Here is a 22,016-nt window from a genome sequence, read left to right as displayed (position 1 = left end):
ACGGAAGTACTGCTGTTCTGTTGTCACAAGTGGGGTTGGCCTCGAAAGAGAGGATATAACCTCACACTCATTCTTCCCGAGAGAGAATGTCAAGAATTTCCAAGAAAATTCCTTGTTTAATGAACTAGCAGAAATTCCTTATCTTCCTTGTGTACCATTAAAATTCCTGGAAATCCCATGTGTGGGCTACATCTGAAATTTGCTTGTGTGTGTGGTTAAGGGTTTATTTGAGGGTTCTCTGGAGTTCGTGATGATTTTTGCCACATTTTTCCCAGGCAGAAAATCCAGCTGTAGTGATACCTGTTTCTTTTGTGGTGCCAACAAAAATCTCAGTGTTTGGAAACCCCCAGGTGAGCTTCTGTCTTCACTGAAATCTAAGGGAGCACGGTCCTGTCAGGACCAGAGGTTCTGTCTAACTTCAACATTTGACTCTGAATACAGTGCAGGTGCCTGTGCCAACAGGCCAGCCTGTGTAACGGCTAGGGCTAACAGCAGCTGCTTACTGCTCTTTGGTCCATGAGTCCCTCCTCAGGAAGTCACAGGAGGAACAACCTGCTCTTGATCATGTCTTTTCATGTCTTTCTTACAAGGTTTCAAACAGGCCTGGGGAGAAATTGTGACTATGTACTGAAACAACCCCATCTGAACCTGTGATCTGGAAAAATAACTAATGGCAACTTGTCCAAATTCTATGGAGCATGAATTTTGATAAATACACTTCTACTGTTAAAAAAAGGCACTCAGCTGCTCAACCATTGAAGAAGGTATAAAAGCTTCCTGAACAAGCAGCCGCACATTTTGTTGTATTGCTTTCCATAAATCCATAGCTGGAATCTTCCTGGCCATACACAAAGGTCTCTAAAGAGCATAGAGCTGGCACAGTCTGCTCCCGTATCTATTTGTCTGATTTTGGTACAAGGAAAGTTAAAAAAAAAAAAAAAAAAAAAAAAAAAAAAAAAAAAAAAGTAGATCAGGGTGTAAAACACTGTGTTCTAAATGGGTCCTGCACCTGGGACAGGGCAACCCTGGCTGTACGTACAGACTGGGTGGTGAGACGCTGGAGAGCAGCCACACAGAGAGGGATCTGGGGGTTGTGGCTGACACCAAGCTGAATATGAGCCAGCAGTGTGCCCTGGCAGCCAGGAGGGCTGACTGCATCCTGGGGTGCATCAAGCACGGCATCGCCAGTCGGTCGAGGGAGGTGATTGTCCCGCTCTGCTCTGCGCTGGTGTGGCCTCACCTCGAGCACTGTGTGCAGCTCTGGGCACCACAGTACAAAAAGGATGTGAAACTGTTGGAGAGCGTCTAGAGGAGGGCTACAAAGATGGTGAAAGGCCCAGAGGGGAAGACATAAGAGGAACAGCTGAGGTCACTTGGCCGATTCAGCCTAGAAAAGAGGAGGCTGAGGGGAAACCTCATCACAGTCTACAGCTTCCTCACAAGGGGGAACAGGAGGGGCAGGTGCCGATCTTTCTCTTTTGTGACCAGCGATAGGACCCGAGGGAATTGTCTCAAGTTGCGATAGGGGAGGTTCAGGCAGGATATCAGGAAGAGGTTCTTCACCAAGAAGGTGGTTGCACATTGGAACAGGCACCCCAGGGCATAGTCATGGCACCGAGTCTGTTGGAGTTTAAGAAATGTTTGGATTGTGCTCTTAGTCACATGGTCTGAATTTTTGGGTAGACCTGTGCGGTGCCAGGAGTTGGACTCAATCTTTATGGGTCCCTTCCAACATGGGATATTCTATGATTCTATGATTTTAACCATCTCCAGTTAAAGCCTGGGATTGTGTCTACCTTGCAGCTGATTGCCTAACTGAATTCACTGTGGCAGGGGATCTGGAAAGGAAGAGTACTGCATCCCATGAGCATGGATCAAAACTCTGGTGTTAGTTGTATGCTCTGACTTCAGATGGAATACTAGACATTTCTCCACCATTGCAGGAGACTGGTAAGAGGCTTTCTGTTGTAGTCCATGGAGTAACATGATCCAGCAATGCTTTGAGTGGCTCAGGTCCTTTCCCATCCATCAACTTCATCACAGGATTTCCTTTCTTGCCATGCCTCAGGAGCCCCATATGTGACAGGCCAGGCACCAGTTGGGTCCTTGGCATGGCTGTGCTCTTCTGTATGGTCCCTCAAGGCAGCCCAGCAAAGGGAAGGGTAAGAAGCAGAGAATCAGCAGCAAAATAAATGCATCTCTCTAATTCTTAGTCCCAGCTTTGCTACATGCAGCTTCCACTGATATTCCAGAATGGAAAAAATAAGAAGTCGATTGTTTCAGTGTAAGGTGACACAGATACAGAACTACGATCTTAACCAGCAGATATTGAACTTGAACTGACTATTACAGCTCAGGAAAAATATCCTGGAGTCTTTTTTGATGGTTCAACAAAATTGTAGTCTTGGTGTGCAGAGCAGTCCAAGAAGCCAGCAAAATGTGGTGATGTCATCAGGAAGGACTCTGAAGGCAATAGAGAGGACATTATTTGGCTGTTAAAAGCTTCGTGCACTCACATCTATGCAGTTGTGGCCTCTGGACACAGTGGACATATTGTCCTGAGGAGGGCAACTGAGATGGTCATGGGCATGGGACAGCTGCAACATGAGGAGGGCCAGGGAAGGCTGGGATTTTTCAACCTGGAGGAGGGGGCACAGAAAATTTACCAGATCACAAGGTGAATGTGCACCTCGTGCTCATTGGGTTTTGTAACACTAGAACTAGAGACCATTGATGAGTCTAGTAAATTGGTTTAAAATGGATGAAAGGGACTTCATGTGAGGCAGGGAGGGAGAATAAACTTCTGGAACCTGCTGCCACAGGAGGTTGTAGAAACAAATGGGATCAGCAGGTTTATAAAGAGATTAGCAAATTCAAGAACAACAGGTCGATAAACAGGTGCCGAAGGCAACATGCAGGAATGTACGCTCTGAAATCATAACTACTGATGCTGCGGATGTTGGAAGAGCAAAACCAAAAAAGGCTAGGCTCATGTGATCACCCTAAATGCCATCTCCTGTTGTTCAAAACAACACTGGGTGAGATGAACCAATGATCTGATCCAGCACAGCATTTCTTATATTCTCAGTTTCATAATTCCTAGGCACATTCAGATCTTCTCAGGTGGTTGGTGCATGGTAGGAAGACAGACAATTAGCAGGAAAAAAAAATTTGCATTTCCATTCCAAGTTGAAAATCTGATCAATGTCCAGTGGATAATATCCAGCAGGCCCAACATGAAAATGCTGTAATTTCATTGAAAAAGGTTGCTAGAGGTACAGTTTAGTCACAGTGGAAATCTGGCTAGATCTAATTGTCAGAAAAGACATGGTTAGCCACAAGAAGAAAGTGGGAAAACAGTGCAAAGGAGTAGTGCTAAGTTTCTGCTGTTTAGTTGATGAATGACTCCAATACTGCAGTGACAGCCCTGAGAAGGAATCTGTGGTCAACATCAAGTTACCACAGGCCTGCTCCTTCTCCTCCCAGATGTAAAATCCAAGACATGGAACCTGCCACGAATATCTCCAATGGCAAGGGATTCATCATGTTTGACCTTTTTGGTCATGGGGAACTCACAGAATGACACCTCATGGGTCAACTTGGAGGGGGATCAGCAAACAGTTTTTCTAAGATGTTAAATTTTTGTGATGTCAAAGAAGAGCAGCCAATGTTTAAAGTTCTGATAATGCTTGTTTTTGTCAGCTCCTTTCTCTCCGGAAGGACCAGCTGTGCAGTAGCTGGTGCTTCATATGGCTGCTCCACTGGGAGCAATCTCTGCTTTTGGGAAAGTAAGGAGAGAAAGTATTTTAAGTCCTTCATCAAAACCGACATTATAGAGAAGGTTGACTCTGTCTTTTTTGACTATTTTATTTTTCCCACTGAATCAACACCTTCCTTATGAGGTTTTAAAGAGAAAACTCCAGCAAGTTCGGTAGCCTGATGTCTGAGATCTGACAAGGAAACCTCTCATGAAAGGGGTCTTGAGAGCTGGAAACAATTACAGAAAACAGAGATGCAAGGGCACAAATCAAACCTGTACCAGTGCAGAGGAAGGGCAGGAGGAAAACAGCCTGGCTAAACCAGTGCTCTCAGTTGCCAGAAGGAACCACTGACTGTAGATGAGGCAAACTCATTAACAACACGTATTAGGAAATAGCTGCTAGCCTGTAGGGACATGATCAAAGGACCAAGACACAAAGGAAGATATAGCTTATAAGAGTCTTAAAGGCCAAAAATAAAACATCCCATGAGGAAGGTGTTGATTCAGCAGAGACAGGAAAAGTAGTCATAGAAGAAAGAAAATAGAATCAGTCTTCACAAAAATGTCATTTTTGATGAAGGACTTACAACTGGCAAAAGAACAGTTAGAGAAGGTGGGCAGATGCTGAAAAGAGTGCATTAAAGTATATTTAAATGATTCCAGTGTTTTTAGACTGTTTGCCTGAAAAAAAAAAAAACAACTAGGGAACTATAAACCAGAAAACTTCAATTCACAAAACAAACACAAACAACAACAACAACAAAAACAAACAGTGGGATATTTAATCGAATAAAGGGATGAGTAATAACCATTGCTATTGCCAAGAATGAATCATTTCAGATGAGTCTGTTTTCCTTCTGTGACATATTCCAGTCCTTGGTTCAACATCATTATTCACTGTTCCCTCATCAATAACTTATGTGTTGTAATGGAGAATACACTTATTAAAATCTCGGATGTGCTTGAGCTGGAAGAGTTGTGAGCACCCCAAAGCACTGGGTTAAAATTCAAAATTATCTAATTTATCAGAGAGACCAATTCAGTATGGGAAGTCTGACATTTAGGAAAGAAAAGTTGTCCAAGCATAAGGCAAACAAACTGCCTAAGCAGCAATTTTTTGGCAAAGGACCTACAGGTTGCACTAATTGCAAGTTATGCTGTTGGCGTATTGAATGACAATATGGGATGTAAACACAGAAGAACCAGTTGTAAACACGTTTTCCCTTATCTCTCCAGAAAGAGGATCTCTCAGCTGGTATCCTAAGATCAGCTTTCAAAAATAAAAGAATTCTGAATCCTCCCATTGCTCCTCTGCTAAATAGGAAAGTACGTTTTAAATGCGAAATTCTTGGTAAACTCCTCTAGGAAGCTTGCCTTCTTCCAGAAGTATGTGGTTCCTTGTCCCTTTCCACGAGGCACTCTCCAGGACCATGACTTTTTATCAGATGCTAATAAGAGAAATATCCAAGCTACCTGGATAAAGCTGTTTGCAGTCTCTTGAGAGGCTGGCAAAACTGTTGCAATCAGGTAAGCCATAGCTGTCAAGTTCATTTCCTGGTGTTTCAGTAGAAATGAGCTCTCAGATGCCACTTGCCTTGGTGACAACTAGATAACAAAACACTTTGTTCCTACAATCAAGTTAAAAAACGTGATGCCCAACGCAGTTGCTCCCAACCGGTTGACCTCTGAGCAGCGGCAGCCCCCCTCTCAGCTGCCCCAGTGCCATGGCTGAGCACGGCACCCCAAGGTCTGGCACATCCCTGAGGCCAGCAGGGCTCAGCTGTCCTGGCTGTGTCCCCCCATCTCCTTGGGCACCCCCAGCCTGCTCACTGGCTGGGCAGCATCAGGAGCAGAGAAGGCCTTGGCTCAGCAACAGCTGGAACACCAGGGTGTGACCCATGTTTTTACCAGCCTGCACCCTGAACAGCACCACATGAGCTACCATGAAGGAAATTAACTCTATCCCAACTAATCCAGCATCCTTACTAATCTTCTGATGCTATTAACTACCTTCTTCTGATACACGTTCTTTGTGGAACATTCCGAACATGAGCCAGCAGTGTGCCCAGGTGGCCAAGAAGGCCAACAACATCCTGGCTTGTATCAGGAATAATGTAGCCAGTAGGGTCAGGGAGCAGATTGTCCCCCTGTGCTCTGCTTTGGTGAGGCCACACCTCAAGTGCTGTGTTCAGCTTTGGGCCCCTCACTACAAGGAGGACATTGAGGCCCTGGAGTGTGTCCAGAGCAGGACTACGAAGCTGGTGAAGGGCCTGGAGCACAAGTCCTGTGAGGAGTGGCTGAAGGAGCTGGGGGTGTTTAGTCTGGAGAAAAGGAGGCTCTGGGGAGACCTCATTGCTCTCTGCAGCTACCTGAAAGGAAGGCATGGGGAGCTGGGGGTTGGCTCCTTCCTACAGGTAACTAGTGATAGGACCAGAAGGAACAGCCTCAAGTTGCACCAGGGGAGGTTCAGGCTGGAAACGAGGAGACATTTCTGCTCAGAAAGAGCAGTCAGGCATTGGGACGGGTTGCCCAGGGAGGTGGCAGAGTCACTGTCCCTGGGGGTGTTAAGGAAAGGTTGGACGTGGTGCTTAGGGACGTGGGTTAGTGGGTGAGAGTGGTGGTACGGGGATGGTTGGACCAGATGATCTTGGAGATCTTTTTCCCAACCTTAATGATTCTGTGATTCTTTGTTTCTGGTGCAAAACAGTATTTCAGGATAATTCCTAGGGAAGGCAGCCTTCTGGAAACCCCCTGAGAACATGGACAAACTTACGTAAGGAGGCCTGCACACTGTTGGACAGCCTGGCAACTGCTGGAGGCTCCAGCTCGGGCTGCAGCCAGGAGCAAGGCTGCACTGCCTGGCTGGCTCTGATAAGGGGACCACGGCTTGAGGCCCCCATCTTGTGGCAGTGGGGGTGAGTGACGGCGACAAAACATTTGGCTGTTTGGAGCACAGTGCTTCTGTGGCCAGGCAGAGATGGGGCGCTGCCTGTTGGGACAGGCTGCCTCCTCTCAAACTTCTGCCGTGCTGTGTCCTACCTAAGGACAAATTGTGTGAGAGCCATTGGAAGTGAAAGCCTGGCAGAGGCAGCAGCCAAATCCTGACCCACACATGTACTATTCCCCTGCATTGCTTCTTACACTTCACTCTTCATGCACAGGGGCAAGTGTCTGTCCTTCCACCCAGACCCACCAGCGTGGCACATAGGCCAGGGAGCAAGGGGGCCATGACACCTTCAAGTTGGCTCCGTGTCGTGGCTTTGCTGTGCTGGCTGCCCCAGAGCGTTCTTGAATCTTCATCCCTGCACCAAGCACCTCTGAGCCCTGGCATGGACAGGACACAGTTACTCAGCACCTGGCAGGTTTTGGGTTGCTTTCCCTAACCCCCACCCCCCCAACTATCTGCTGCCCTGGTCCTTTACCACACCCGCAGGCTGGAAAAGAGCCCATGCGACTCTTATCAGCCACTTGCAGCCCCCCACCTGCCATGGCCACCCCACAGCTGGCCACGATAAGGGCTGGGAGCTACACAGAGCCCCCAGCGCTGCTTCACAGCCTGCTCTCCTTTTCCTGCCCCCACATTATACTGCTGAGGCTCCGTCCCAAAGAGCAGGATCTGGGACTGAGCCCCAGGTGTTTGAGGGCTCCCCTAGGAGTCCCTTATGCCTGCTGTCCCCTCAGTGTGCCCCTAGCACCCCTACTAAGCAGCACACTAGCAATGCATCATTAGATGGGAACAGAGAAGTCCTACAAGCATTGTACAACCAGTTGTGGGGCTGCATGGAAAGCTGTCCCTGCACAGGGGGTCCTCACCATGCCATCACACAGCTGGTGGCAGGTGCCCGTCCTCCAGTCTCCTGCAAGCGCTTCCAGGATGAGGTAGTCTCTTCCCATGCAACTTTATCCTCAGCGTGGTAAGGGGTGCACAGGACTTTCCACCCCAACTGGAAGGATCTCAGCATGACTATGGTGCTCTGATGGGAAGGTCAGGATGGGCCGGGGTTGCAGGGATCTCCCAAGGACCAGCTTCTGGCCACTCTGTGGCCTTTCCTCTCCACCAGTGCCTAGAAATGCTCTGCTCATACCCACAGCTGGCAGAGCACCGTCTGCCTTCTGGGCACCACCACCCAACCACCTTCTCTCCAAGCAGGAGAAGAAAAACAGAGCCCATTTCCCCATGCGTGCCCACCTCATTCAGGGGATCTCCAGTTCAGGTGCACAGAGCCCCAGAGCCGCTCCCTCCCTCTCCCTCCCCATGGAGGAACAACCAGAGCAGGACACCAGGGCTGGAGCACAAATGCAACAGATTTTATTTCAGATCATTTGGCTGCTCGCAGTTGGAAGGCTGGCAACAGGGTGGGTCCAGCTCTAGCCACAGTGCCGTCTAACGGTACTTGGCAGTCAGCACAGTGCCCACGGCGCACATGAACTTGTCCAGGGAAGCATGGACCTCTGGGGTCAGGGCAGCGGGGTGGTGGATGGCAACCACCACCAGGAAGCAGTGGCCCAGGAACTGAAAGGCAAAAGGAGACGGTGAGTGAGCGGGGGAGGTAAAGGGGTGGCCGGATGGCCCAGGAGGGGTGCTGGAGAGGAGCTGGGGGAAGTCACCAGACTCACTCTGAAGTTGACAGGGTCCACACGGAGCTTTTGGGCGTGGAGGTCACTGAGCTTGGAGAGAGCACCCGCGATGTCATCGATGTGGTTGACAGCTTCAACTAGGGCAGCCGCCACCTTCTTGCCATGGGCCTTGATCTGAGCAGAGCCATGCTGCAGGTCAAAGTGGGGGAAGTAGGTCTTGGTCTGGGGGTAGGTGATGAACATCCTGTGGAGCAGAGCGAGTCAGGGCCAGCGGGATCAACGGACGGGGGACAGATGGGGTGGGGTAGGACACGGACAGTCACGGTGGGGGAGAGCACGGGGTTAGAGAGGAGAGGATCGGGGACAGACAAAGGACGGGGACAGACACCTACCTCTCCAGGGTCTCGGCGCCATACTCTTCAGCATGGCCACCGATTTTGGAGAAGATACCCTTGACGTTGGTCTTGTCAGCAGCGGACAGCACCATGGTTGCAGCTCCGCGTTGGCAGCCCCCAGCACGGGTGCCCCCACTGGTGCCGCCGGCCTTATATCCCCGTGCCGGCCCGGGCGCCGCCCGCCCCCGCCCGCCCCGCCGCGGCTGGACCTCGGCCAGGCGGGGCCGCCGCCCTGCCCCGCCTGCGGCACCGGCACCACGGGGGGGGGGCGACCCCGGCATGAACTGGGGTCGGGGTTAGGGTTAGGGGGGGTCTGACCCCGGCATGAGATGGGTTTAGGGTTAGGGTTTGGGGGGGCTGATCTCGGCATGAACTGGGTTAGGGTTAGGGTTAGGGTTAGGGTTAGGGTTAGGGTTAGGGTTAGGGTTAGGGTTAGGGTTAGGGTTAGGGTTAGGGTTAGGGTTAGGGTTAGGGTTAGGGTGAAGGTTAGGGTTAGGGGAGTCTGATGGGGTTAGGGTCAGGGGGGTCTGACCCCAGCACGAGATGGGATTAAGGTTAGGGTTTGAGGGGGGGAGGCGACCCCGGCATGAGCTGGGATTGTGGTTGGGGTTGGGATTAAGGTTAGGTTTGGAGGGGACTGACCCCAGTACAATCTGGGGTTAGTGTTGGGGTTGGTGGGTTCCAACCCTGACAAGAGCTGGGTTGGGGTTAGGGCTAGGGTCTGTGCTGGCACAGGTTAAGGTTACGGTCTGTGGTGACACAACTGGAGGATTCCCTGTCTCCTGGGAACAGGGTACACACAGCAGTGCCAGGGGGTCAGCACCAGGCACAGATGCAAGCACCAGCCTGCAGGAGCTGACAGCTGGGGAAGGAAGGAAGGCACGCAGGGCCACAGTGGCCCATGGTGAGCCCTGTGCACCCTGAATGATGAAGGTGAGGAGGGCAAGGAGGATGAGGAGGGCGAGGAAGATGAGGACGGCTGGCAAGGTGAGGGCAGCAGTGCTTCCAGTAGGTTCGAGAGCAGGCGGGTGGAGGACAGTTCACACCCCTGTTTCCTCCATGGCCAGCGGTTCTTATCATTTGTGTTTGGGGGAGATTAGCTTGACCTGGCACCATGTCAGAGCATGGAAGGAGGGGGGAGCAGAGCCCAGGGAAAGAGTAGCAGGGCAGAGTGTTTTCATCCTGTGCACACATCAGTGGGGCAAACCGCAAAAGCAGACGAGCCCTTCAAACTGAAGGCACAGGAATATTTGGGGGTAAATGGAGACAGATTTAGATAATGCTTCAGAGCATGGAGGAAAAGCACTGTGTGTTCATGAGTGCACTCACAAAAGCAGGAGCCAGCATGGCACAAGGACTCCCCAGAGCTGTTTCTGTGCATGCAGGGTCCCAGTATGCCCAGTGGCCTGCACTCAGCCACTGCTTTCCTGATGCACTTTCTCTCATCCCTCACAATCCTCCCTCTGGTGCCACAATGCAGAATAATTTAGAATAATTTAGGCTAGTTTAATATCTTATAACCTATCATCTCCTTCAGATCTAAAGCCAGTTATTTTGTTTTGTTTTGTTTTGTTTTTGATTCAGGTTCCAAGAATGTGAAACCAGCGGCATTGGAGTACAGCTCTGCAGGGAGCAGCTCACACCTCCCCAGATGCCATGGGAGGAGCAGACACACAGGGCAGGGGCACTTCTCAGGCACTTGCTAGGTATTTGTGGCTCAGGGGCTTGAGACCAAGAGCAGTGCTTGTACTTCATGGTTCACAGTGGATTTTTTTTTCTTCACTCTGTGAACTTGTCTGATTGCCTGTGGAGCTCATGCAGGCACTTAGCTCCCACAGCATCCCAAATCAAATCCTAAACAGTCATGGTTACAGAGCCAGGAAGAGTTAATCTTTCCCCATAGAAAATCCTTCAAGGAGATCCAGGAACCATGGTTGGCCTCACATACCCTTACCCCCCACCCAAGGTTTGCAGGCATGGGCAGGTGGCAGGCTGAGCTCTGTCCCCGAGGTCCTGCTACCAGCTTCAGGATTGTGTTTAACTTGGCAGGTCCCAAGTTGGGATGGGAGAGTGAGCAGGGCCCTGGAGAATAGCCATGGACCCCAGGGCCAGTGCCCCCTCCCCACCTCCACAGCCAGCCCCACCAGCAGGTCTCTCCATTCTGAGGGATGTGGGGAAGCAACCCAGCCCTCCCTGGGACCCCCAATGCCCAGTCCCAGCACACACGGACACAGAGCTGTGGTAATGGTGTCTTTATTGAAGGCGCAAGGGTGCAGGTAGTGGCTCATCTGTACTTTTCAGCCAGCACGGCAGCCACGGCCGACAAGAACTTGTCAAAGGCAGCGTGCATCTCGGGGCTGTAGTCTTTGCCCAGGTGTGCGGCCAACACCACCTGGAAGCACTGCGCCAGCAGCTGCAAGGCAAACCAGGGCTTAGTACCCCTGCTCTAGACAGATGGCCCTGAGTCCCCCTCAGACCCCCACCTGAGTCCCCCTGAGGCCCTAAGTCCCCCTGAGTCCCCCACCCTGGCCCTAGCCCCTGCCCAGCTCCCATTCCAGACACAATCCCAGCCTCTGGCCCACGTCCCAGATGCAATCCCAGCCCCTGCTGTCTGGCTGCTGGCCCCCAGGACCCTGGAACCCAGGACCACAGGACCCTGGCCCTCAGCCCCCCAGGACTGCCAGACCCCAGGAACCTCAGACCCCTGGACCCCCAGACCCTGCACTCCAGACCCTCAGACCCCCAGACCCAAGGACTCTAGTCCCTGCTTGCCTTGAAGTTGACGGGGTCAACACGCAGGTTGTAGGCATGCAGGTTGCTGAGCTCAGACAGGGCCTGGCTGAGGTTGTCCAGGCTCTTCACGGCATTGCCCAGGGCAGCCGCCACTTTCTTGCCGTGGCCACGGACCTGTTCAGAGCCGGGATGCAGGTCGAAGTGGGGGAAGTAGGTCTTGGTCTGGGGGTAGCTGAGGAACATCCTGCCGGAGTGAGGCCAGTCAGTTTTGGTGCCCTGCTGCTTTGCCCATCTCAGCCCGCACCCCATGGCGCTCTGGGTCCCAGCCCACACCCGCTGCAGGGCTCCTGCTCCCTGCTGCCCCCCCCGTGAGTGCCCCCTGGGCCCAGCCCACACCTCTGCAGAGCTTCACTTCCGAATTCCTCCTGGTGGCCAGCCACCTTCTCCCACAACTGCGTGATGAGCTTCTTGTCCTCAGCGGTCAGCATGGCGGCAGCTGGCGTGGCAGGCTGGCAACTGACGGGTTTCTGTGGTGGAGACACCCGCGGGTCCGAGCTCTTATAGCACCCTGCGCTCCCGCCCCGGCCTTATCTTATCAGCGTGGAGGGGTGGAGGGGCTGAGGCCACGCAGTGCCGGGACCAGGGAGAGGCTGCAGCAGTTCCTTGGGGGGCCCCAGCTTCCCCAGAGGGGGCCCTGGGGGCCCGGCCCCAAGGGGGGCCCAGATGGGGCACCACTGCTCTGCTCTGCCCTGCTCTGCCCTTCCAGCTGAGCTGGCCCCCGCAGGTGGCCTTGCCGCAGCAGGCAGAAGGGATCCGAGGCAGCCCCTCACTAGGCCTGGGGCCGGGGAGAGCACCCAGCAGGGCTGTGCCTTGCAGTCAGCAGCAGCCATCAGCACATCCCATGGGTGCCACAGGCCAGCCACAGCCTTGGTCTTCCTTGCTGGTGCTCCTGTCCACATATGCCATTCTCCCCTCACCAAGGCCCTGCTTGGCTCTTTGTCACTTGTGTCAGGGTGGATCCCACACCTGCCCGTGGCCCTCCTGTCCTCCAGCCTCTGGCACATGCAGCCCACTCTGAGCAAAGATCGCTCGGGCCGTCTCTGCTCCCTGTGCTGCCTTTGCTTTCTGCATGCTCCCAATGCCTCTGAGCTAGAGCCATGGACAACCTGTGGGGCAAGCCCTTGCAGGTCATGCCATGGACCTGCTGTGGGAAAGGCATCTCTCCATCAGTCCAGAAAAATCTGGGTGGGGGAAGAACCTCTTTCATTGGCACATTGTCTTTCCAAAGTCATGGAATCATAGAATCCTAGAATCATAAAGGTTGGAAAAGATCTCCAACATCATCTGGTCCAACCATCACCCTACCACCACTATCACCCACTAAACCATGTCCCTAAGCACCACGTTCAAACTTTCCTCAAACACCCCCAGGGATGGTGACTTCACCACCTCCCTGGGCAACCTGTTCCAATGCCTGACTACACTTTCTGAGAAGAAATTCTCCAAAATTCTCCAACCTGAACCTCCCCTGGTACAACTTGAGGCCATTCCCTCTAGTCCTATCACTATAGGTCCATACCTGCATGATTTGCAGGCCTGCACTTGTTGCCTCATTCCCATCCCAGTATGTGCTCCTGCCTCTCCACAAATGCTAGGACACTCCATAGGGGCTATGGTGGTTGAGGACTGTCATATCTTTCATTTATCTCTATATGAAGTCATTGATACAAGTTTGGGTTTAGGGATGTACCAGGTGCTGACCTACCAGATCCCCCTGACTTGAGGACATTCAGGCTGGATATCAGGAAGAGGTTCTTCACCAAGAGGGTGGTCACAAACTGGAACAGGCTCCCCAGGGCATAGTCATGGCACCGAGTCTGTTGGAGTTTAAGAAGCGTTTGGACTGTGCTCTTAGTCACATGGTCTGAGTTTTTGGGTAGACCTGTGTGGTGCCAGGATTTAGACTCAATGATCCTTATGGGTCCCTTCCAAACTGGAATATTCTATGATTCTATGATTCTGCCTTCTAAGTTGTTGATTTAAACTTCTTAGCTACCCAAAAACCCACCAATATAGTGTGCTTAAAAATCTTACTGGTCACAGAAAATGCTGTGTTACACTTTAACAGGTTTAGAGCAGTTTGATGGTTTCAGACCTTCTGCATCTTCTCTCTCACAATTACCCAAATTCAGAGCCTAAATTTTGTAAGTTAGATGAACACTTACAGCTCACTGCACCAATTCAGGCTTGTTGATCAGAATTTGCTTAAGACTTTGCACCCATCTTTTCATGTCACAACTCCTCTGAGACACACATGGACAGTGATGTAACTTGATAAATATCTCACTGAAAGTACAGGGATATAGCTCAGCAAAAGAAACAGGGTTCACCCAGTCCTTAGACACAGATCCTTTCTAAGATGCACTATATGTTGTTTGTTCCACATGTGTGGGGAGCTTATCTAGTCTTTGGCCTGTTCACAGCATGTGGCTTACTTAGGTAGAGAATACAACAACAAATGAAGGGACTTCTGATTTTCAAACTGCTCTAAACATTCCTGTATTTTCATGAAGAAGTGATGCATCACTGTAAGTCTTGGGAAGACTTTGGAAGAAGTAAGGATGTAAACAAAACAGGTCACACATCTTTTAGCATCTGGGAGCTGGGAAGGAGTCAGTGGGAGTCAGGAGGGCCTTGGCCAGTGAGGCGTGAGTAGATATGTATGGAAGATTCATGCCTCCCCCCAGGGTGACTGTTGATACAGGTCAGCAATACAGGTGACCTTTTTCCAGACAAACACTCATAATTTCTGATCCTCCAGATGTCATCAACACTCCAGTGTTGATGTGTTCATTCCAGTGACCACTAGTTTTCCCAAATTTCAAATGCATGCAAAGTTCCCAGTATATAAACAGGAAATGTTAAGCTGAGGGGACGGTCCCTTTACCAAACAGATGTGACTAGCAGGTGTGATAGCCCAAGGTGTTCAAGAAACACCAAATACCTTGACCAGACCCTGTGAAGAAGAGCATGCAAATACAATGCTCAGCATCACCTTGTGCACATCCCACCATATGAAATGCAGCTATTGTTCAGAACAGGCTGTGCTGGATTTTGGAGAGGCCAAATGAAAAGCCTGGGTCCATTCAATATCCTAGAAGGGTAAAAGAATGCTTCCTAATCAGCTTTCCATATTATGTAGAGATTTCAGGACACCCCTACCTGAACACTACAGTGTAAGTGGAACATATGAAGATGAAAGCACAGAGACCATAGCTCACAGTTGAATTATTTATTGTGGTTTGCAGATGACCAAGCCCCTGCATAGGGGATTTGAGAGGACTGCATAGGAAGGAGTGAATACCCCAAAGCTTGGCACCTGTGATGTGCCATGGATGTGCGTCCCTCATCCTCTGTGGAGGCCGTTTATCTGTACTTCTCAGTCAGAACAGAAGAAACACTGGACAGGAACTTGTCCCATGCAGCATGAACTTCTGGGGTGAAATCACTGGGATAGCGGGCAGCCACGGAGCACAGGATACAGTGGGAAAGCAGCTGTAAGGGAAAACAAGATAAATTCAATTGTAATCAGTAACAGATGCCAGTCTGAGGGTCAGCAATTGACATTGGTTTGTCCCAGAATGTCTGGGATGACAAATACATGTCCCAAACAGGTGATGCTAGTGCCTGAAGAAAGAGTGTGTGAAGAAGCAGACTGGCCTCTTGTATTGGACAAAAGCCACTGCTTGATATAAATCCCTTTTTCCAATTGTCTCTTTCTTCTTCACTGAAGGGAATTCAGATTTTATTAAGACTATTCAGGGAAGGTGATACCACCTTACATGTAGGGAAGATTGATAAATTACAACAAAGGCAGAAAGGACTCAGGTCTGTCTAACACAAACCACAGAAGCACCTTGAATAGTTCTTTGCTTGACCTGAACCATATGTTTTATTAGAAGATCCAGTCTCAGGTTAAAAATCAGATTGGGAACCAGCAGCAACATGAGTTGACAAGGCTGTACCATACAGTCAGGGATCAAACAAGCATTAGCAAAATGATCTGTGGTCTGTAGTTCTGTGACTGTCTGTTTTCATTCTTTAAAATGTCTGTGTTCACTTACCTTGAAGTTCACTGGGTCCACCCTAAGGATGTAAGCATGCAGCTCACTGAGTTTGGCCAAAGCGCCTCTAATGTCATCAATGTTCTTCACAGCTTCCCCAATGGCATTCATGACTTTGGAGCCATGGCCACGAAGCTGAGTTGAGCCTTGGCTGAGATCAAAATGAGGGAAGTAGGTTTTCGTCTGGGGATAGCTGGAGAAAAGCCTGGAGGAGAATATGATAATGAAGTTTGGCATTGGAAAAGGCATGCATGATCTGACAAAACCTCTGGGCAAGTACACTGAAAAACCCACCAGCTTCAGAAGTACACTCCTTGAGCAGTTAACAGAGCTTTGGAAGCTTGAAGCTGGCATCAGGAGGTCTTTCTGCTCTTAAACCTTTTCTGTAGTATGTACAGATTAAACAATGGGCTAATCTACACATACTAGAGAAGAATGAAATGTTGTTTTTTTTTAAACATAATGTATTTTTAAAATAAATATTAGCCCCAAATTGTCACTACATTTCCTGTATTACACTGTAAGCTAGTTTCCAGGATTTCTGAAAAAAATCTGAAAAAAATATTAACCTTTTTGTGACAGCTTGCTTAATTTGAATGACTGGTTTGCCGTGCTGTACTTCCTGCAGGGTCCAGTTTTGTTATTTCCTAACAGTTTTTTATGTATCAACTGGAGCCATGAAACATGAGTACCCAGTGAATTTCATGGACAGCCGTTCCCTTGATGCCCATCATATGACAACTTACATGATAAACGAGTGAAAGTTCATTTCCTAATAGTAATAACTCTGTTTTAGGTCATCAAGTATGAATGACTCTGAATTTCTCTTCAGGGCTCCTACCTATCAGTTCTTCTGAATTTCTATAATCAAAGTAAACCCATAAAATTGTTTAGGAAAGTATCTTCGCTGTAAGATTTTGAAGCCATCTATTAGAATTTAGTAACACAGACGTAATTCCAGGGGAAAAAAAAAAAAAAGAAAAGAAAAGAAAAAAAAAGTCATATTAGACACCATGGAGATAATCAAGCAATTCTCATCAGTCTCAGTGTGACTGTATGAATCTTACCCATATGACATTTACACAAGAAGCATCCTAATAGCAAACTCAGAGGTGGCACCCTCTGGCTAGGGTGTTCGGGGTGACTTACCTCTCCAGTGATTCTGCCCCAATGGCATCAGCTTGGGTAGCCACCTTGGTCCAGATGGTGATCACGGCAGCCTTCTCAGGTTGAGTCAGCGTCATTGTGTGGGAGAGTGCGGGCTCAGGCTCCTTGCAGTGAACACTCAGAGCAGGTTTGTACTAGTTGCCCTCACAGCCCTGGTTATAAAGAGGCAGAGGAGAGTGGACCTTGGGGTCTGTCCACGTTCATTGGTCACTCCAGAGGCCCACCCAGGGAGGTGGGAGACTCTTATCTCCCCGTGAAACAAAGCCTTTTTTGGAAAGGGTCAGTGCACTGGCCTTCTGTTTTGCTGGTGTTATCAGCTTCTTGCTTCTTAACATAATGGCTATGTGGCCTGAAAAAAAATGTCTGGACACATATTGATACATGAACAGAGAGAGAGTGCTGGAATATTCCAGTGATGGCAGATTAAGACACGTCTTTAAACTGAGGAGCAGGTGGATTTCAAGCATACTAAGAAGCTTGTAGAAAAATCTTTACATTACCTTGCTTCACAGATGTCAACACCAGACCATGTCTTTCATGCATATCATACGCTTCCAATTTATGTGGTCATCACATGTCCTAATATTATGTTAAATACTTCCTGGGTAGTGCTGGGAACAGGCTGGGAGATGCACAGCATAGTTCAGAGTGGGAGTGAGACCCTGCTTTTGTGGAAAACTGTGCAGATTTTTCCACCTGTTTCAGCACTTCCAGGCATTTGCCAGCCTCTTGCAAAGAATTAGGGACCCACTCCACTATTGATATTGCTTTTTGCAGCAACAGTAGTAATGATTCCTATGGATACAGGAAGAGAGAGCTTATGAAGTTGAGACCTTATGAAATTGAGAATATTTCTTCTAGAAAGAGGCACGTATATATGAGAAAACCCAGTTGGATGCACATGCTTCCTTACTGTCCGTGGATCTCAGTGCTGATACCAGAGGGCTTCCTGAGACAGTTAACATAGATGTTTCCCAGCAGTTTATTTCCTTAACCTACAATTCCCTCCTATAGATATTTGAGTTACATCACTAAGTGCCTCATACCGCATCTCTTTGATTTCTAGCTGTATGGTTCCTACCGTTAATTATCCCTGGTGCTGTAAAATAGCCCTCAGAACCTCAGACAGTGCTGGTATAAACTGTGCTACATGCTGGACATGCACTGAAAAGCCTGGTCCCATGCTAGAAAGCTTGTAGCTTCAGGGCTTGGACACACTTGATGGGTGAAGGACCAAATGAGTAAAGGAAAGACCAGCACAGGTCTGTAATCACAGATACGTGGGCAAAATGTCAAAGAAATACCCTTCTGGAGATGGTTGCTTCTGATCCTCAGAGAGTATCCTGCCAGCACATGAAGCAGAGGTAAATCTCTCTGCCACCCTGATAAACCACAAAAGCAATACACACCACTGTGCATTGGCAGCAATGCAGAGCAAGCTGGCTGGTACAGGCAGAGGCGTCAGCGCTCTCTGCCCAAATAGCCTTGCACACTTGTGCTGAGGAGTTGATATGTCTAAGCCAGATTCCTTGCCAAGACATGTCTCTGTTTCACAACGCTACCAACAGCTACAGACGATGCTCCCCAGACATGGTTGTCCTGCTAAGATGAAAGCCCTTCTAAGTATCTAATGATACTTGGGTCATGTATGCATTGGAGTATGTCCAGCCAACAGTTATCTGAATCAAAGTAGCAGTGCCAGTGCAATCATACCACCCAGCTCCCCTAAATGTCACACAGGCGCATGCACCAAATGTGGAGCTTCTCCTGAGAGTTACGGTGTGGCTGTCCTGTGCTGCTGGGCACTGGAACCTGACTGCCAGCATGTGTTGGGTTTGGGGTGTGATGTTCTTATAGTTGTTTTTTTTTTGTGGGGGGGGGGGGGGGGGCGGGGGGGGGGGGGTTTGGCCTTCATATGAAGATAGGCCTCTTCTATAAAATGAAAATATTATATGCAGTTTATATAGCATAAACGGAGGGAGGTATCAAGGGAGGCTGTATTCATCACCTCTTACTATATGAATTTAAAAAAAAAAAAAAAAAGAAAGAAAGAAAAAAAAACTTGCAGATTTCCCACAGGAAAATTACTATGATAATAATGCTGCTGTTGTTTGTCTCCTCCCAAAAGTGCTGCCTCTTATATTGCCTACTGCATGGCAATGCTCCAAGTTCTGCTCAGTGAGAGTGCTTGAGAGAAGCCACTGTGACTCAGATATAGCCAGGCAGAGGCCAACAGTACTCCTTCCTATTTTGTTGCCAACTGTTTAACCTGAATATCAGTCCTCCATGACTGGAGGATTAAGGCCTGTGTAGGTACAAGGATCAAAGCAATGCCTGCACTGGAGGCTTGTTGGTTTATATGTATAAATTTTCACAGAATTTGAATTCATTTTCCAAGAGTTGCTCTTGCATTATCACAAAAGCCAGAGCAGCCAACAGGTGACAGTGGTTTGCCAGAAGGACCTAACCACTTGCCTACGATCAGGGTTGTGCTGGGGACAGCTTCAGGAGCTCTTTAGAAACATGCTTGGTGGGAGAAGTATGATTTACAGCCATATGTGGCAATGTGACAAGAAGAGTGATGGGCTCTGCCCTTGCATGGGCTTCTCAGCCAAGTTCTTCCATTCCACTGTTTCAGCTGCCCACAGTACACAGAGGCGTGGAAGTCCTGGCCTGCACGATGCAATGAGTTGGACAACACAGCTGCTGTTATTCCTCCGGTCACAGGGTTCATAATGAAGCCATGTCCTCCGGCAATGTGCATCAGACATGCCGTCCTCTCTTTCTGCTGCTTCTCATAATTATGTTTCTTAAATCTGTAGCAGAATGTGCGCCCTGGTGCAGATGATGAATCTTTGTCATGAATCTGTGAAATGTCACCAAAGCCCTGGAAAAGAGCAGCGAGGCTGGGCTGGCACACACTGTCATCCTTCACAGCAGCTTGGCCTCAGGGCTGCCTGCCCTCCCACATCCTGCTCCCACAAGAACAAACAGAACAGGCAGCAAGCAGGAAAAGTGTTTTTTAATATTAACATAAGTCTTTTTTAATCCTTCTTGAAAAGCAGGCTATCAGATTTTCTCATTATAAAAGCTGTAAGTCAGCAATAGACCTGTTTGCTCATTATAAAAGTGGGATTATAATTTCCATGAGCCCTGACTGTAAATCCAGTGACTAATTGAATTTGTGCACCTCTGTGAGATCATGGATAACTGTCCCCATGAGCCCATATTCTGCACAGGGCCTGCCTCCCTCTCAGGGGGAATTTCAGTGCATAACGAACGGTGGCACATATATCTGCTCTAACTCTGACAAATGTGGAGTGTATTAAGTTTTGGGAATCTTAAAAGTAGAATCTAAATCTTGCCTTTATTCTTTAATTTCCTTCTAGCACTCAAAGAGCATGCAATATTCTAAAGCTTTGCTTTAACTAAGCTCACCTACAAGAGTTGGAAATGACAAATATGTCTGTAATTTATAATTTAAGAAAGTAAAATTATGCCTTGAAGCAGACACACTGGGAAATTTTAACATAGCTGCCCAGCACTGGTGAATGAGGAATGCTCTGCTGTGATAATGTGACTGCTCTTTAATCACTCTTAAACAACTCTCTCGCCTCAATGACACCTTCTCTTGCTTCAGTTGTTATCACCTGCCTTGCAGAGAATGACAGTGCTGATTAAGCCCTTTGCTGCATGTGCTCATCTCCCTTTCACTCTTTCAACCACCCATCTTTCTGCCTGATGTCCCAGGGAAGAATCTTGCAGAGAAAACTCCAGAGTTTTCCTCAGATTATTCAAATATCTAAATATTGCAATCCAATACAGAAGAATTTACATGCAAAACACAGGACATCCTCTGTCATAATTGTTGATAGTTTTCTGATCTGATTAGAACACAAAATAAGACAAATGCACCAAAGCAGCTGCTAGGCAAATAATGCTGCAATTAGTAAGCTATAGGCATTAAATCTATAAATTTACAGGAATGAGAAGACAAATTGCATTAGCAGTGCACACTGTGCTGCAAAGTGCCCTGAAATCATACAATGAACATAGAAAATGTGCACTTCCATGAGCACAGAGGAGAGAAGACTGATTTCCAATGCGTGCCTCCTGTGGAGACCCTTCAGTGTGTGAGCTGTGAGCAGGGACAGGTTCTTCAGTTACGGACGCTTGCTGATGGCAGTACCACTGACCACCAGCTTTTTGTGAAGTTCTAGAGCTGTAATAACAGAATGACTAAAAATGACTGAAAGGGCATGAAAGTAGTGAACGGGTTTGCAGGCATATGGGAAGAGGTGGGAATAAACCTTCCCATAGAAAGCCAGATGCAGTGTAGGGTTTTGCAAATAATGGCAATCACTGGGCCGAGACTCCCACAGCCGGTGTGAGGCTGCCAGGGCAGGTGCCCCAGCCGGGAGCCGGTGTCAGGGTGGGCTGGGTGCTAGCACTGCCCTGCGGCACCACAGCCATCGGCTGGGGCCCAAAGCGCTGGGGAAAGAGCGCTGAGCCGGAATAAAGCCGTGGTGCCAGGCTGAACTAGGGACACCGTCCCTAGGCATGTGAAGGACTGAAACGGAATGGATACAGCCAGTGCTGGCTAAAGGACTGAAACGGAATGAGTACACCGGGTGCTGGCTGTACGGAGGGCACTGCCTCAAGCGGGAGGTGCTGGGCTGTCCTGGGGGCACGGCTGTGACCGGTGGCCGTGCCGAGCCCAGCCGTGCCGGGCTGCCGAGCTCCGCCGGCCCCGCACCGGGGCAGCTCCGCCCCAGCGAGAGCTCCAAGGACCGGGGAAAGCGGTGGCGGCCTCGGAAGCGGAAATCAGCCGAGCCGTGCCGCCTTCCTGCGGGCCAGGCCGTGCCGAGCCGTGCCGGCATGGGCGAGAGCACCAGCCCCATCAGCGTCATCCTGGTGAGCTCGGGCAGCCGCGGCAACAAGCTGCTGTTCCGCTTCCCCTTCCAGCGCGGCGCCGAGCACCCCGCTGCCCAGGCCAGTAAGTGTGTGCAGCCGCTGGGGTCCGTCCCGAGCCGAGCCGAGCCGTGCCGAGCCGTCCGCCGGTGCTCCTGCACCTGAGCCCCTCGCCCAGCTCACAGCCCTCTGCGTGTCCTGGTGTGCCCCCCCCGCACGCCCCTGTGGTGTCACCGTGCCCTCATCCCTACAGTTGTTGGTGTGTGGCACCCCGGAGGCAGCCTCCCCCTTCTGAGGCTCATTTCGTGGTTGGTGTCCCCTTCACACACACACACAGCTCCTCGTGCC

The 22,016-nt window shown here is 49.6% G+C and overlaps 4 protein-coding genes across 5 annotated transcripts in view; 1 reads left to right on the top strand and 3 right to left on the bottom strand.

Annotated features, from left to right (window-relative positions):
- Positions 1-8,047: 8,047 nt before the first annotated feature.
- On the bottom strand, positions 8,048-8,853 carry LOC116495403 (hemoglobin subunit alpha-A). Its single transcript, XM_032197837.1, has 3 exons — positions 8,731-8,853; positions 8,378-8,582; positions 8,048-8,273 (listed from the first exon to the last, which is right to left on the bottom strand). The coding sequence occupies exons 1-3, from the start codon at positions 8,823-8,825 to the stop codon at positions 8,145-8,147; spliced, it is 429 nt and encodes a 142-aa protein (XP_032053728.1). The 5' UTR covers positions 8,826-8,853; the 3' UTR covers positions 8,048-8,144.
- Positions 8,854-10,970: 2,117 nt separating this feature from the next.
- LOC116495420 (hemoglobin subunit alpha-D) lies at positions 10,971-11,986 on the bottom strand. Its single transcript, XM_032197860.1, has 3 exons — positions 11,863-11,986; positions 11,506-11,710; positions 10,971-11,146 (listed from the first exon to the last, which is right to left on the bottom strand). Exons 1-3 carry the CDS (start codon positions 11,952-11,954, stop codon positions 11,018-11,020), a joined length of 426 nt encoding a protein of 141 aa, XP_032053751.1. The 5' UTR covers positions 11,955-11,986; the 3' UTR covers positions 10,971-11,017.
- A 2,906-nt stretch (positions 11,987-14,892) lies between these two features.
- On the bottom strand, positions 14,893-16,834 carry LOC116495457 (hemoglobin subunit pi). Its single transcript, XM_032197927.1, has 3 exons — positions 16,740-16,834; positions 15,591-15,795; positions 14,893-15,021 (listed from the first exon to the last, which is right to left on the bottom strand). Exons 1-3 carry the CDS (start codon positions 16,832-16,834, stop codon positions 14,893-14,895), a joined length of 429 nt encoding a protein of 142 aa, XP_032053818.1.
- Positions 16,835-21,611: 4,777 nt separating this feature from the next.
- Positions 21,612-22,016, top strand: part of NPRL3 (NPR3 like, GATOR1 complex subunit) — a 50,225-nt gene continuing 49,820 nt past the window's right edge. The window contains exon 1 of one of the 2 annotated variants that reach the window (XM_032197447.1): positions 21,612-21,753. In XM_032197447.1, the coding sequence (XP_032053338.1) occupies positions 21,636-21,753 (118 nt within the window). In that variant the 5' untranslated portion in view covers positions 21,612-21,635. The remainder of the gene's footprint in view (positions 21,754-22,016) is intronic. The other variant, XM_032197448.1, reaches the window with a different exon arrangement.

This window comes from Aythya fuligula, chromosome 15, assembly GCF_009819795.1.
Source record: "Aythya fuligula isolate bAytFul2 chromosome 15, bAytFul2.pri, whole genome shotgun sequence".
Classification (NCBI taxonomy): domain Eukaryota; kingdom Metazoa; phylum Chordata; class Aves; order Anseriformes; family Anatidae; genus Aythya; species Aythya fuligula.
This window is presented reverse-complemented; position numbering and strand designations above follow the sequence as displayed.

What these genes read in the sequence shown, in the direction of transcription:
- LOC116495403 (XM_032197837.1), bottom strand. Translation starts at nt 8,825, where the DNA reads ATGGTGCTGTCCGCTGCTGACAAGACCAACGTCAAGGGTATCTTCTCC. An exon ending in GGCGCCGAGACCCTGGAGAG is followed by an intron (nt 8,583 to 8,730) that starts GTAGGTGTCTGT and finishes TCTGCTCCACAG; the next exon opens with GATGTTCATCACCTACCCCC. An exon ending in TGGACCCTGTCAACTTCAGA is followed by an intron (nt 8,274 to 8,377) that starts GTGAGTCTGGTG and finishes TTTGCCTTTCAG; the next exon opens with TTCCTGGGCCACTGCTTCCT.
- LOC116495420 (XM_032197860.1), bottom strand. Translation starts at nt 11,954, where the DNA reads ATGCTGACCGCTGAGGACAAGAAGCTCATCACGCAGTTGTGGGAGAAG. An exon ending in GGAAGTGAAGCTCTGCAGAG is followed by an intron (nt 11,711 to 11,862) that starts GTGTGGGCTGGG and finishes TCACTCCGGCAG; the next exon opens with GATGTTCCTCAGCTACCCCC. An exon ending in TTGACCCCGTCAACTTCAAG is followed by an intron (nt 11,147 to 11,505) that starts GCAAGCAGGGAC and finishes TTTGCCTTGCAG; the next exon opens with CTGCTGGCGCAGTGCTTCCA.
- LOC116495457 (XM_032197927.1), bottom strand. Translation starts at nt 16,834, where the DNA reads ATGACGCTGACTCAACCTGAGAAGGCTGCCGTGATCACCATCTGGACC. An exon ending in GGGGCAGAATCACTGGAGAG is followed by an intron (nt 15,796 to 16,739) that starts GTAAGTCACCCC and finishes ATTCTCCTCCAG; the next exon opens with GCTTTTCTCCAGCTATCCCC. An exon ending in TGGACCCAGTGAACTTCAAG is followed by an intron (nt 15,022 to 15,590) that starts GTAAGTGAACAC and finishes TTTCCCTTACAG; the next exon opens with CTGCTTTCCCACTGTATCCT.